The sequence below is a fragment of the Pezoporus occidentalis genome, unplaced genomic scaffold (assembly GCF_034315485.1).
Source record: "Pezoporus occidentalis ecotype Australia unplaced genomic scaffold, CSIRO_AGI_Poc_V1 ctg160, whole genome shotgun sequence".
Taxonomy (NCBI): Eukaryota; Metazoa; Chordata; class Aves; order Psittaciformes; family Psittacidae; genus Pezoporus; species Pezoporus occidentalis.
In genome coordinates, this window is record NW_026913426.1 from 1,287,132 (window position 1) to 1,300,505 (window position 13,374).

The following is a 13,374-nucleotide window of genomic DNA, read 5'->3' on the forward strand; positions in this document are numbered from 1 at the left end:
GGAGATCAGGCAAATGCAGGCAGGCTAACCCAAGTTACTGCAGTGTCTTACTTTGCTATGTTGTACCATGTAAAAACAAGCCCACAAATGGCAATTCAAAACATAGTGTGCAGTCTGCTCAGGAACAATTCTATAGCCCCAAAGTGTTTTTCTGCCAATGCTTGTGTTGTATAAATGGTCCATTGTATGCAGAGATCCCCTGAAATCTCACTCGAGCTTATTTATTGTGGCTTTGTTGAATGCAAGGAGATCTTGTGATCTTAGCCAGTCAGTGCGTGCTTGTGGAGGCACTTCACAGGGCCCCATTGCCTAGGCAAGTAGAACGTCTTCTTGTAAGAAGGTGACACCTTTGAGAGCCTTGGAAATGCACTGGGCATGCTTTGAACTGGGTGGTGTTGATATGCTCAGGAAAGTGAAGTGAGGTCACACGCAGGTAGAAAATGTATAGTTTGAAACTGACCTAAAACTACAAATTTCTCTCTGAGAAATGGCTCCAGCACTGCTATTTGGGCCAGTGACGTGAGCCATCCACCACCCGCTGTGTCCTCAGGGAGGTGGTTCAGTTTGGTGTGCTGTTTCACACTTCTGCAGGTACAAACTGCATCTCTGGGTGAGAAGAGGTTTTTGATTCTGATTCCTTAGCCTGGGTAGCAAATTATTGAGTGTAGAGAGGTCAAGGAATTACTGCTCCAGTTCTTAACCGGGCAGTTAGGAAGGAGTGTTGTGCACTGGGGGCTGTACTTGGACTGTCCTTTTACATTAGGACTTCATGCAGCAATGAGCAGTTTGTTCTATGTACAGAGTAGCAGACAGTAGCCTCAGTCCATGCTCTGTGTGATGTTATTAAATGCTTCAAATAAATCTCCAAGAACATACACACAAAAAAAACAGGAAAGAAACCGCAGCTATAGACCTGCATTCTGAACAAGTGTGGAATATTACAGCCCTGGGTATAGTTCTTAGGGCTAAAACTACGTGCTTTTGAAGCTTGTGTTGTGTAACTATTTGAAGCTCTTACGTTTGGTAGAGATCTGTTAGTACTGAAGTGTATTCACTGTATCCTTCCCTCATTTGAATCCATTTAAAAGATTTGATATTTTTCTGTGATTGTGCACATGAATTCTTCCATAGTTCAAGTCTAGGTATTAGTTACTACTCTGTGATCTTTTGTATCTTAAGAGCAGCACTTGTTTGATTTTATTACTTTCCTCTTTCCCCCATGACGTTCTTTGCCTTACCCCATCTTGGAGTCTCCTCAGAAAAAAAAAACTAAACAAAACCTTAAATGCTAAAACCACCATTCACTGTGTCAGAGGAATTTAAACATTCACAAGCCAGAAGGTCGATTTCCCCACAAATAGAGTAAGGAAAGGAGTAGTTCCAGCAAAGGTACTGAAGGGAGATTATAGCTTCAGTTTGTATGGGACAAAAGTATCTGTGCAAAGCATCTAAGAAATATTCCTTCCCAGGGTAATGCTGGACTTCTGTTAATAAAATTGCCTTTTGTCTACACAAAATTGGTTAGTGATGGCACACACTGTAGCTACAAAAAGGTGAATTGCTGGTGTATATTGTGAAGATAAGGTACACGTTAGCACCTCAGTTAACATCTCTGAGGGATTCTGGGGTTCAGTTGGTAGATGATGTCATTTTAAGTTGGAGTCCTATGTTTGCTTTTAGTACAAGACAGAATTGCATGTTTTCACCTTTCAATGTAAAAGCATGTCTTCGAGTTTTAGAAAGAAACAAAACCCCATCTCCAGCCTATGTACTGCTCAACTTCCATGGAAAGCCATGAACAACAACAAATGTTTCAGATGTATTTTGAATAATGTCTGAATTGGATTCGAGTATGGAGAATAGCCATTCCCCATCCTCTTTTGTGCAGGATTACATTCCACTGGAGAAAACAAATTCTCTCTTTTGAAAATAGTTCTGACAGACTGGATTCAAAGTGCCTTCAGTTTTGTTCTTTTAGATGAGTTTATAAAAAAGAGGAGGGGACATTTCAGTCTCCAGTAGAAACACATGTAATGTCAGCCAAAGCTGTACATAATGAATAGCTATTTAAGAATATTACATTTGACCTGGAAATTGTATTGTTTCAGTTTCAGGCCAAGGGCGTATTGTCTTGCAGACAGTGATGAGGAATCCTCCAGTGCTGGGTCTTCAGAAGAGGATGATGCTCCTGAACTGGCAGGAGAGAAGCAGGTGACTCCAGGAGCAGAAGGGTGAGCATTTGTTAATCCTTTTTTCCTCCCCACATTTCCAGACTTTGTACAACTGATATCTTGTTCCTGTCCTGTAACTCTCATTGTCACACAGGATGTCAGGGTGTGAGTATATCCAAGCAATTAAGCAAACACAACTCACCCATTTCTAGAGCAAAGAGCAGCAATCAAGCCATGTACTACAAACTGAAAGGAAGCTGCTCTGCTGAGCGTTTTACCATGCTGGGAGCATAGTTCACCATACAGCACTTCTGCAGAGTGACCTATACAGAGCTATTAGAGCACCTAATTTCTTCACCAGTAGATTACAGAGAGAGCCAAGTCTTTGGGCCACATAGCCGATGGGGACCTTCCCCAGCGTGTCTTGTCTGGTACCAGAGCCAAGAACAGGGTATTGTATGTAAACTTGGAAGCACTCTGGTCTTGAAAATACTGTTTGTATAAAGTATTATACCCATGCTGATCCTGCTGATCCCCTCTTTCCAGTGTGTTCTGTTCCTTAACAAAACAACTGCTATTCAATCCTGGCTTTCTTGCTCAGAGTTTTGTGTTGGGGTTTTTTCCTTGTTTTTTTCCCTTGCAGAGCTTTGTGTGCCTGGGCTGTGCAATGCTGCCCTCTGATGCTGTGCAAGAATTAAAAAGAAAATTTCTTGCTGTCAGTTTTGCCATGTCATTCCCTGCTTTGGCTGCTGTTCTATTTTTCTGTGCTTTCTGTATCTGATTGAAACTATGCCATGCAATGAGAAAGCTGTAGCCAGCCTGCAATGTCTCAGACAATCACAATGTTTCCTATGTTTGAACGCATCTCAGTGGTTTTGCAGCGAACATACCAAGAGAATCTGTGACATTCAAAATGTTCCAGGGAGTTTCCTTAGTGTTTTACTCCTAAACAGCTTTGAAAACGATGTGAAGAATTGTTGGAATTATCTCAATAGATGCATTTAATTATCTTTTTAAAATACATGGATGATGGAAGTGTATTTGCAATATTAATGTTGTTTCCAATGATGTCTGGGAAGGAGTGTTCAGACTAGAGAGAATTTCTGCTAGACACATGTAGCTGAAAGAATACAGCTGCCGTGCAAGACTGTGGTAGGTAGTGCTTGGACATGTGTATATGTGTCTGTTTAGAATTTTAATATCAAGACCTCTAATGATTTAACAGGAAATTGATGGGTGTCTTAGCAAATAATAGGTTCAAGAAAATTATCTGGATGTACTCTTTTTCTGTTGTCTATCTAAAGGTATGTTGGAGGACATCGGACAAGTAAGATCATGAGAATTGTGGATAAAATTACCAAGTCAAAGTACTTTCAGAAAGCAACAGAGACTGAGTTTATTAAGAAGAAAATCGAAGAGGTCTCCAATACTCCGTTGCTGCTAACAGTTGAAGTACAAGAGTGCAGAGGAACACTAGTAATTAACATTCCACCTCCACCTACCGACAGAATATGGTAAGAGGAACTTACTGCGGAACTGGGCAATGTTTTGGGTGTGTGCTACCTAAGGGATTGCAACTAGGAACGAAAGATAAAGTGTAGCTGAAGTGGGTTCTGGAAGAGATGGGATACAAAGCACTTGTAAATGAGGTAGACGTTGCTCTTAAGAGAAAATTGAGAGTTAACGCATTCAAGTACGTGCTTTGGAGTGTTTATAATAAAACCTGTTCTGTGTTCTCTCTTAAGGTATGGCTTTCGAAGACCTCCCTACCTGGAGTTAAAAGCTCGGCCAAAACTTGGTGAGAGAGAAGTGACTCTGGTTCATGTAACTGACTGGATAGAGAGAAAACTGGAACAAGAGTTTCAGGTCAGTTCCCTTTACATTTTCCTTTAATTAATTATAGTTTTGGTCTATTAGAGGGTTTGGGTTTTTATGTTTTGCATGTCCCCTATTTCATTCAAAACTAGTTGGTATCTTCCACTGCTTCTGTTCAGTGGAAAGGATGTTAAGAACTGAAGTTAAGAAGTGAAACTGAATTCTGGCATATGAAACGTAACTTCATTTAATTGCATCTTTTTCACAGAAAATCTTCGTCATGCCAAACATGGATGATGTTTATATCCCTTTAATGCACTCAGCCATGGATCCTCGCTCCTCTACGTGCCCTCCTAAAGATCTGAGCACAGAGACCCCTGATCAACCATGACATGTGAAGACTCTTGTAGTTTACAGTATTATGAAAGTTATTCTCATGGTTTTATAAACTGTGCTGTAGTTCTCATCCTTAACTTGTGCCACTTCCCCCCCCCCCCGAAGGACTGCCTATAACCATACCATTGTGCTCACTTGCCTGGTTATTGTTCCTGTGTACTTCAGCTACATGAAGTTTCATTCCATTAAGCAGTTATTTTTGTACTGGCTGCCATCAGGATTTTAACTCGGAGGCTGAGAGGACCTGTTCTTTGGGGGAGGGAGGAGGAACCTAGCTGTAACAGATCAAGGAGCTTGTTGACACACCTTTTGTTCAGCTTATGTTTTCATGCTATGTTAATGTGCATTGAAGCATTGAAAGGTTGTTTGGCAGCAAAGGAACTGCGTGCCAAATGGAAAAAATCCTAAATAAGGAATGAATTTATAAAACTGGAAGAACATTTTTCTTTCTCAGGCAGTTGGAGGTGTAGAATGAACTGTTTTATGTTCTTTCACTTCTGCAGTCAATAGCTTGTGTCAAGCAATCGAAATATGAAATGCTTTCAGGATAAAAGAATGTAAATCGGATGTATGACGTATTGTGATTCAGTGTGGTATATACATACTTTTTTCATACAGAACTCATGCTTTTTTGGGGGGAAGCAAGTAGCCATAAAACACACAACTATCAGTGAAGGTGGGACTGTCACATTTGTGTAAATGAGGAGATAAAAGTTGGTAAAGCCATGAGACCAAACCATAGCAAGCCGCCTTACAGTGAGTTACAATCACCTTGGTTCATGATTAATTCTGAATGTTTATAAAGACATGAGCACACACATAAAATGTCAATACTGCACATTACCAGAAGTACTTAGTTACCCTACTGTGTATAGAGCCTCTTGCTATGATGAAACACAGGTTTTTTTCTTACAGGAGTTTGTTGCTGTGAGTCTTTTCCATTGCACTGTGTTTACACGCAAAGCATAGAGCCAAATTCTCAGGTTACAGCTGTGCAACTCCAGACATCAAGTCACTTGATGTTTGTGGAACAGCCGTGACTGGAAGATTTTGCCTCCCATGCATTGGTTTTTTGGACTTTGTGGAATAGGAATTCAGGCATTGCAGTTATTCAAGCTGATCGTGATTAAAGACTGTTTCTGCTCATTAGTGGCCAAAACAAAGGGGGGAGGGGGAAAATGCCTTTTATTTCTCTCTGGTATGATTCAAGATGAAATGTATGCAGTAAATTCAATATTTGAACACTACATATCCACTCTTTTAACATGTGATATTTTTCTGGTAGTGTTGCCAACTGTTCATGGATGTCAGAAAATGGTTTAGTTTACAAAGGTGAGTTTTGGCTCTCCTTTTATAACATGATTTTTTTTTTTTTTAAGAAGTAATTTTTTAAGAACTTTTTTGTATGTTGTGTTGTCACATTTGATGTAAATCGAAATTTCCATGTGTAACTTGATGATTTACCATCTCTAAATGAAGCTATTATATTGAAGGTTTTTTAAACAGCACCTTGCCTGAAACAGAAAACTAGCATTTAATATATTTAAAATTAATTCTATATTTGAACACCTATTTTGGTTACCTTTAATTGAAATATTAGTGGGTTATATTTGTTACCTGAACACCTCCTTGACCATTCCAGGCTGTGTATATTCTGGGGTTTGCTCTGATCATGTAGGCATTATTTGCCTCTAATGAAGTCTGCATGTCTTGTACGCAGTCTTTTATATGATTTAATTTCTATGTGCAATAACTAAAGTCAAAGGACTAGATGCACTAATGTGTAAACAAATTTAGACTTATTACACAAGATTGTCATATTGCACTTCATAAGCTGTGGGTAACTACGATCTGCTTGCTTTGTTTTATTAAATAAATTTATCCCATGTCAAACAATTACTGAAGTTAAAATTTCATTCCTGCATCGTGCTTAGTCACTGTCCCCTGCACGTTGTTTCACAAACTTCATTAAAGGCAGTTTGCCAAGATGCGTGCTAGGTGCTTTTCAGGTATGTTTATATACCCAGAGCTGTATGTGGTGGTTATAATTTTAGGGTTAACCAATACTGACTTTCCTGGCTCTAAAAAGAAAAGCTTAAACTGAATTCCAATGTAGTGAAAACTGAACGGCACTGCAGCTGTTAAGTGTTCACATCAGGAACATGCTTCAAAAACATTTTTTCATTTTGTATCTCTGTGAACCTTAAAATGGAGAACCAAGAATTACAGAACTGAGGGGGCACACCTTACCTACCCTCTGAACTTAAAACACCGTTTTAGTCTTCTTAGACTCTTTTGCATGTTATGAGAGTTGCAACTTTTCTGTCTACAGAAAGCACTGTAACTTCCAGCTTCTGTGCCTGTGTAACAGTGCAAGCACAGCTGTTAAGCTGGAAGCAGTTTAAATTGCTGCAGCTTAGAACCCTGGAGTTAACTTCCCATTTTGTTTCACATTCCTTGCTGTATACATGAAGGACCCCTCTGGACGCTCATTGCTGGCTCACCTTCACCCACGTGCTGCTCTGCTGCAAGAGCTAGGCAGGAATTCCAGGACTGCTGCTGCTGGTTCCCCTTTACACACTGATCCCTGAACTACTTTAGGAAAACGCTGGTGCACGTGGTCTAAGCTGGGTTAAAGTCTGACCCCATCACCGATACGTGACGGGTAACCCGGACGCCTTTCACCCTGCTACCGCCCTCTCCCAAGCCAGAAGCGGTCCTCCCGCGCCGTGCACCGCCTACCGTCGGGTTGCGACGCCATTTTGTGCGGTGCTGCCCTGCTCCGTGAGGGCGGGCACGGCTCGGCCAGATGGAACGAGCTGTCACTTGCTTTTAAAAGCGCTACCCGGGTCGGGCCGAGCAGCTCCAGTTATGAACAAGCGCTTCACTCTAGCACTACAGCTTGGCCAGCGGCGCCGCGGGCAGGGCATCCCGCCGGGTCAAAGGCAGTGCGGGGGGAACACGGACGCAAGAACCAGCCGGACACGTTTGCGCGGTGCACACAACTTTATTTATTTACCGGGCCGCTCGCCGCACGGGCCCTGCAAGACACAGAGGGGAAAGGGAGCGGTTACACAAGCGGAGCACCGCAGTCCGCGGCCGGCTGAGCGCCAGCCTGGGCGCTCAGTAGTAGGTTTGCTTCATGCACATCAGCAGTCTAACACGTGTCAAGAGACATCACCGCGGCCCGGCCCGCCCGCCCTGCACCCGCAGCCCACCACGCGCCCCTCACCTCACACCGCGGACGCTCGCAGAAAGAACGAGACCCACTCTCGCCCCTCTTTATATAGAGACCGCCCCGCCCTTCCGGGTCTCGCCCAATCGCGTTCAACCTCTGGGGCACGCGCCGATCCGGGTGTGGCTGCACGCTGGGGGTGGGTGGAGCTGCGGCTCCTCAGCGGCGGAGGCGGGAAGCGCTGAGGCGGCGCCGGGAGGAGGAGGTAAGGCTCTGGGAGAGCCTGGCTCTGCCCCGGCGCGGCGGGCCGCTTTACCGGTCCTCTCAGGAGCAGTGTGCTCGTTCATTTAGTGGTGTGTTCTGGTATTCCACTGCTGTTAAAGAAGTAGGGCTTAATGTTAGAAAAATATAACCCTTGGGCCCCGCTCGGAGCTCGGAGGAGGTTCCTCGGTTTCTGAGGAGAGGTGCCCGGGGAGCGGGAGGGCGCACGGTAACAAACGCCCTGGGTGGTCTCCTACGGCCTCAGCTCTGGTTTTTGCCTTTTTCTCTTTCCTGTGAGGCCGTTGGGAGGGATTTGTGTTAAATGACTAGTTTGGTAGTATGCACGTGGTGCTTGTGTAGCTGAGAAGCTCCTCCCGTGATGCAGCACGGCATGGAATTCGGGTAAAGATAATAAACGCTACCTTAACGCTCGCCCGCCGGTTTTCATGCTGGGGACGTGCCCTCCCGGGCGGTGGGTGAAGTGCTGCCGCCCTGCGGCACCTGTAGCGCCGGGAGCTGAGCGGAGGCAGCTGGGCAAAACCAGTACCCTCTTGTGTGCCTTTCGTGTGTGCTTTTTACACGGGCACAGCTGCCCGCGTTGATTGCCGTTGTGTGTGGGTACGAGCGCTTTAGATTAGGTAGGTTGAGATTAGATACAAGGAAGTTCTTCCCTGTGAGGGTGCTGAGGCGCTGGCACAGGGTGCCCAGAGAAGCTATGGCTGCTCAGTCCCTGGCAGTGTTCAAGGCCCGGTTGGACAGGGCTTGGAGCAACCTGCTCTAGTGGAAGGTGTTCTTGCCCATGGCAGGGGTTGGAACTGGATGAGCTTTAAGGTCCTTTCCAACTCAAACCACTGCGTGATTCTGTGACTTCCTCTGTGTGTGGTAGAGGTCTAGATGTGTTCTTTGTGTGTGCTGTTGCCCTGGCACGCACAAAGCAGCGTGTGATATGGTCTGCTTGCTCTCAAATAGAGTGAATGCTTAAAATCCAAGATCTCCATAAGGAAACCTATCTGTCAGTTTTGGAGAACTACAATCACAGTGTGGTTTGTAGCTCCAGCACAGAATCATAGCATGGTTTCAACCTGGCCTAGAACACTTCCAGGGATGGGCAGCCACAGCTTCATGGTTTTATATATTCAAACTTGCAGGTTAATCATAATTATATGTCTTGCTCATATCATCAAAGGCACACTCATTAAAAGAGGGAGCTGCCAGAGCTGATTTGCTGTGTGCATATTGTACACTTAGTACTCGGTGTGCTCTGCAGCTCCATTAGCGATATCAGTATTAAAAAGCAAACAATATGTAACAAGGACAAAGCGGCTTTGTTATATAAATATGCATCTGAAAGCTAGACCTTTGCCAAGCAGTGTAAATTTACTTTCTGCTTCTTAAAGCTACTTCTGTTTGATCCAATATATATTTTTATGTGTGTGTTTAATCTGTTCAGAGCTGCATAGACCCAGGTTTTGGTTCAAAAAAGCATGGGTTTGTGGGTTTGTTTTTTGTTTTTGTTTTTTTTTTTTGCATTTAGTTAAGATATTGCAAGGCACAGCCGGGTCAGAACAGGAGCTATGCCAAGTAAACTTGGCCTGATCTGCTTTGGAAGTGAAAAATCAATCAGGAAACTGAGCGGGGTGGGGTGGTGCTGGAGGAATAAGGGTATGCCGAACCCCTGGATTTACCAATAGAGTACTGGCTTTGCCCAGCTCAGTGCACCCCGCGGTTTGGGGGTGGCTCTCGGCCGAGCCCCCCCCCCACCTTCCCCCGGGCACGCTGCCGTTTTGCCGGGGCTCCGCACAAACGGGGCGGCTCCGGCCGCAGCACGAAGCCGCAGGCGCCTCGCTGGCCGCTCCTGCACGACCCTCCTGGCGCCGCGGGGAGCGCGAAGGCGGCCGTAGGGGCGAGGTGTCCGGGGGGGCCGGGCGGTACCTGAGTTCGTTGGGGGCCTCCCGCGGCTGACGTCGCTGGCCCAGTCCGGGGCGGCCCCGCCCCGCCGCGCGGCGAGCGCTGGGCACGCTGCGCCCGGCAGCCAGCGCCTGGCCGGTGGGAGCCGGCCGGGACCCAGCGGGTGGCAGCCATGGAGCCGGGACGCTGCTGCCGCCTTCTCCTCCTTAGCCTCGGTGCGCTGTTGGTGCTGCTCGCGCCGAGACCCGGGGTAAGTGAGGTGCGGCCCGGTCTGAGCCTCCCCGCTGGGCCTGGGCATGGGGGGGTTGCCCCCGCGCCGGGGAGGGCAGTGGCAGCCGTGGTGCCCCCTGCCCGGCGGCGGCGGGGAACGGCGGGCATGGCTTGCCAGGGGTCCGTGGAGGGCCGGGGAGGCCTTGCCCTGTGCAGGCCAGGGCCTCTGCTCGCAGAGAGGGGAGCCGGGGCTTGGGGTGGCACCCATGCCCCGGCGGGCTCCTGCCGGGGCTTTGCCGAAAGTTTGCCGTAGGTGCCTGCAGCCCGGGGCATCGGCGGTGTTTGCGAGCTCAGCACACTGGCCATTTTGCTATCGTTAATGCCGTGTGCCCGTCTGTATGCGCAGGGGTGAGGGGCTGCGGTGTACCAGCCTTATCAACAGCTGTGTGCCTGCCCACGTAGCACCATACCTGAACATGTAGCATATATAATAATCCTTGACATATAAAAATACAGTTAATTTTCCATAAGGTAGTTGGTGAAAATAGGACAAAGAAACTTTTGGAAGCTGAAACTATGTAGGTGGATAGGTGAACTAGTATGACATGCTAGAAGATCTTTGCCCCTTCACAGGTGAGGGGGCTTGGGGTTTTTGTTTGGTTTTTTTTTTGAATAAACAAGCACCCCTAAACATTGTATATATGTTGACATCCAAATACACATGACTAAGTAAGTGCCCTCTATACTGTCTTAGGGCATTTTGATTTCCAGAGTAAAGATAGCCATGTGCACTAAGTGTACATACAGTTGGTTGGTATCCAAAAGAGACTACAGTTCTAAATTCAAAGCTGGGAGACAAAGTGCACAAGTCACTGCCCTACAAAACCTCTTAAAAAATAACCAGGCAGGTTATAAGGCATTACGTGGAGCAATAAAAGCACAGGGAACAGTGAAACTGGTGCAAAGCAGATGGAATGCTGAGCAGATTATTTTTATGGAGGTAATAATTTTGAAGAGGGTACTTTAAAATGGGTTCTCTCTGCTGTATGTGTACTTACATGGAAAACCAAGTCTTCAAAAATTCAGTTCTGAAAGGTGCCCTTCTTTGTAAGCTCTGGGGATCAGAGGACAATGAAAACGGCAGCTGGCATTTACTGTTTCCATTATACTGAAGTATAGCAGGGGAAAGTTTTAGGTTATGTGCTTGAATGGATTATTCATTGTTACCTGAAAATGCTGGTGTGATAGATGGGGTTATAGTTAAGTTTAAGCGGAGCTGAAGGCTTTGTTTTTCACCTGGAATATAATAGCTCCACTCCCCTTCTTTAAAAGTAAACACATTTAATAGTGAAGCTGTGCAGTAATACTTAGTGGTGTTACTTCATTAAGAAACTGGAAAAAAATTATATGGAGGTTGTTAACAAAAATTACTTTAAAAATCTTTATTGTAAAAGTGCTGATGTCTTTGTCTTAGTCTGGACTATAAGGTTGGACCGACATCTCCTCAGGGTCTTGACAGTTTTGAGGTTCAGATTTTGTAAGTAAAATGCTTGTTTGCAAGTCCCAAGTTTTAAAAATAGTTCTCAGTGAGAATACTAAGTATACTAAAAGTACTTTTCACATAAACAGGTTATTACTAAATTGTGTGTAATTTTACCTGTGTAGTCACAAAGACCTGGACTTGGGCCCTGGTGGGATTCAGCCTCCTTTTTTTTTTGTCCTCTAAATTTTTCCCTCCCCTTGGTCTCTCTGCACTGCCATCATACCTGAGGTTAGCACCTGATTTCAGGTTCTCCATTTCTCTGTTTCTTTTCTTAGTCCCAGTCATCTCACCTGTGATTAATCCATTTAACTGGGAAGGCTCATTTAGAACTATTAATGTCACTTGAGTAATAAATTTCCCAGGAAGAAGACTGGCAAATGAGTCTTAGTACTGAGATAATGTGAAAAACATGTGATTGCCTGAAGATTTTGCAGGTTGTGTTTTCTGGAGCTTTAAGACTGTTGGTGATGTACTCCTATTTTTTTGATAGATGTACTCTTGTTACTTTATATCCCAACTTTAATATTGTTTTCCTACAATTTATATGTTCATACAAGGACTTCCTTTCCTGTCTTTTCTTTACAAGATGAAATGCTAGCTCTTGTTATTTAAGTGATACAGTGTATCTCTTGGAAATGCCTTAGCAAGGTATTGGAACACATTATAAAATGTTCCATAAAAAAGAACACATCTCAGCTACAGCAATGCAAAATGCAGTAGAGCTGTCAGTACAGTGTCAGTGGTCACTGTAAATGTTATATGATAATATAGTTTGAAATGTGTATACAGTATATAGTTAAAAAAAAACAAAACAACACCTTGGTTTTATGAGCCATAGACATTTCAAACTATGCCTGTTTCTCTTATAACATGAAGCTGGTGAAAATCAAACCCAACAAGCTCTCTGGGATTCAGCTGATGTTTAGAGCATTGGTCTGTCCACCAGCAGCCTGTGGGGCTGGTTTCAGTGCTGTGGTTGTGTGCAGGCAGCACATGTGGGAAACCCCCCAGCCTTTCCAGGTGTCTTTACTTGCAATGTGTTCTTTATCTCAGCATGAGGTGTTTGGCCAATTAGTTAGCTGATAGGCATGAAAACCTGTGAGACAGGAGAAGGGTTTAAAAAGGACACCTTCCATCACTATTTTAACTAACATGTATGTGTTTTATTTGAGTTGCAGATCTTCTTAGTCACTCAGAAAATAGTATTTTAGGAGGGGGAATGCAAACTTGTCTTGCATACCTAAAATTATCATGGACAGCTCTGTCCTGGAGTGTAAATTCATGTGTTTATAACTGACCTTCTGCTCATTTTGTTTACTGATGTTCTTGTGAATATTGACATAAGTTTTGGTCAGAACTTATTGACATAAGTTTTAAAACTTAGCTTTGAGTTCATGGTGTGGAGCACCACTCAAAGCTCGGTCAAGTCAGGTGGCAGGTGGAGTTCTCCCATACTTTGTTTTACCTGTCATGGTTCAACTGATCATATGAATGAAAAGTCGCCAGAACTGGACTACAGTGTTAATGAGAAATAGCTAACAAAGACATGCTGGAATTCAGTTTAAAATATCTGTAGATTTGATTTCACTTTCTAAAAAAAGATATAATTTATTTTTTTGTCAACTCTTTCCTATATTAATTTCATTATTAGTGATACTGAAAAATTTCCCCCAATAGTTTCCTCAGTTTTACAAAGAGTTTCTTCATGGCATGTTTTTTTTTTAATGCATGGTGAGTGTTAGCATGTAGCCTGGCAGTGTGATGAAATAGTTGTCAGAATCTGGGTAATGAAGCATAGGCTATCTGTGAGGACTATGCCAAGTGCTTGCAGAGTGCCCTAATGTCTAAAAATATTTTGCTTTGCATCATTATTGGTTTATTGATTTTGGTTCTAG

At 44.3% G+C, this 13,374-nt stretch overlaps 2 protein-coding genes and 2 non-coding genes across 4 annotated transcripts in view; 2 read left to right on the forward strand and 2 right to left on the reverse strand.

The window, feature by feature from the left end:
• The window catches only part of TEX2 (testis expressed 2), a 28,313-nt gene extending 22,035 nt beyond the window's left edge, over positions 1 to 6,278 (forward strand). The window contains exons 8-11 of the mRNA XM_062612644.1: positions 2,109 to 2,231; positions 3,476 to 3,685; positions 3,917 to 4,037; positions 4,255 to 6,278. Coding sequence (XP_062468628.1) covers positions 2,109 to 2,231; positions 3,476 to 3,685; positions 3,917 to 4,037; positions 4,255 to 4,377 — 577 coding nt within the window. The 3' untranslated portion in view covers positions 4,378 to 6,278. The remainder of the gene's footprint in view (positions 1 to 2,108; positions 2,232 to 3,475; positions 3,686 to 3,916; positions 4,038 to 4,254) is intronic.
• Positions 6,279 to 7,199: 921 nt separating this feature from the next.
• LOC134160585 (small nucleolar RNA SNORA76) lies at positions 7,200 to 7,334 on the reverse strand. Its single transcript, XR_009963620.1, has one exon. It is a non-coding gene; the product is annotated as a small nucleolar RNA SNORA76 (small nucleolar RNA).
• A 169-nt stretch (positions 7,335 to 7,503) lies between these two features.
• LOC134160584 (small nucleolar RNA SNORD104) lies at positions 7,504 to 7,566 on the reverse strand. The gene has a single exon (XR_009963619.1). It is a non-coding gene; the product is annotated as a small nucleolar RNA SNORD104 (small nucleolar RNA).
• Positions 7,567 to 9,802: 2,236 nt separating this feature from the next.
• Positions 9,803 to 13,374, forward strand: part of ERN1 (endoplasmic reticulum to nucleus signaling 1) — a 33,111-nt gene continuing 29,539 nt past the window's right edge. Inside the window, exon 1 of the mRNA XM_062612645.1 lies at positions 9,803 to 9,976. Within this exon, the coding sequence (XP_062468629.1) occupies positions 9,899 to 9,976 (78 nt within the window). The 5' untranslated portion in view covers positions 9,803 to 9,898. The remainder of the gene's footprint in view (positions 9,977 to 13,374) is intronic.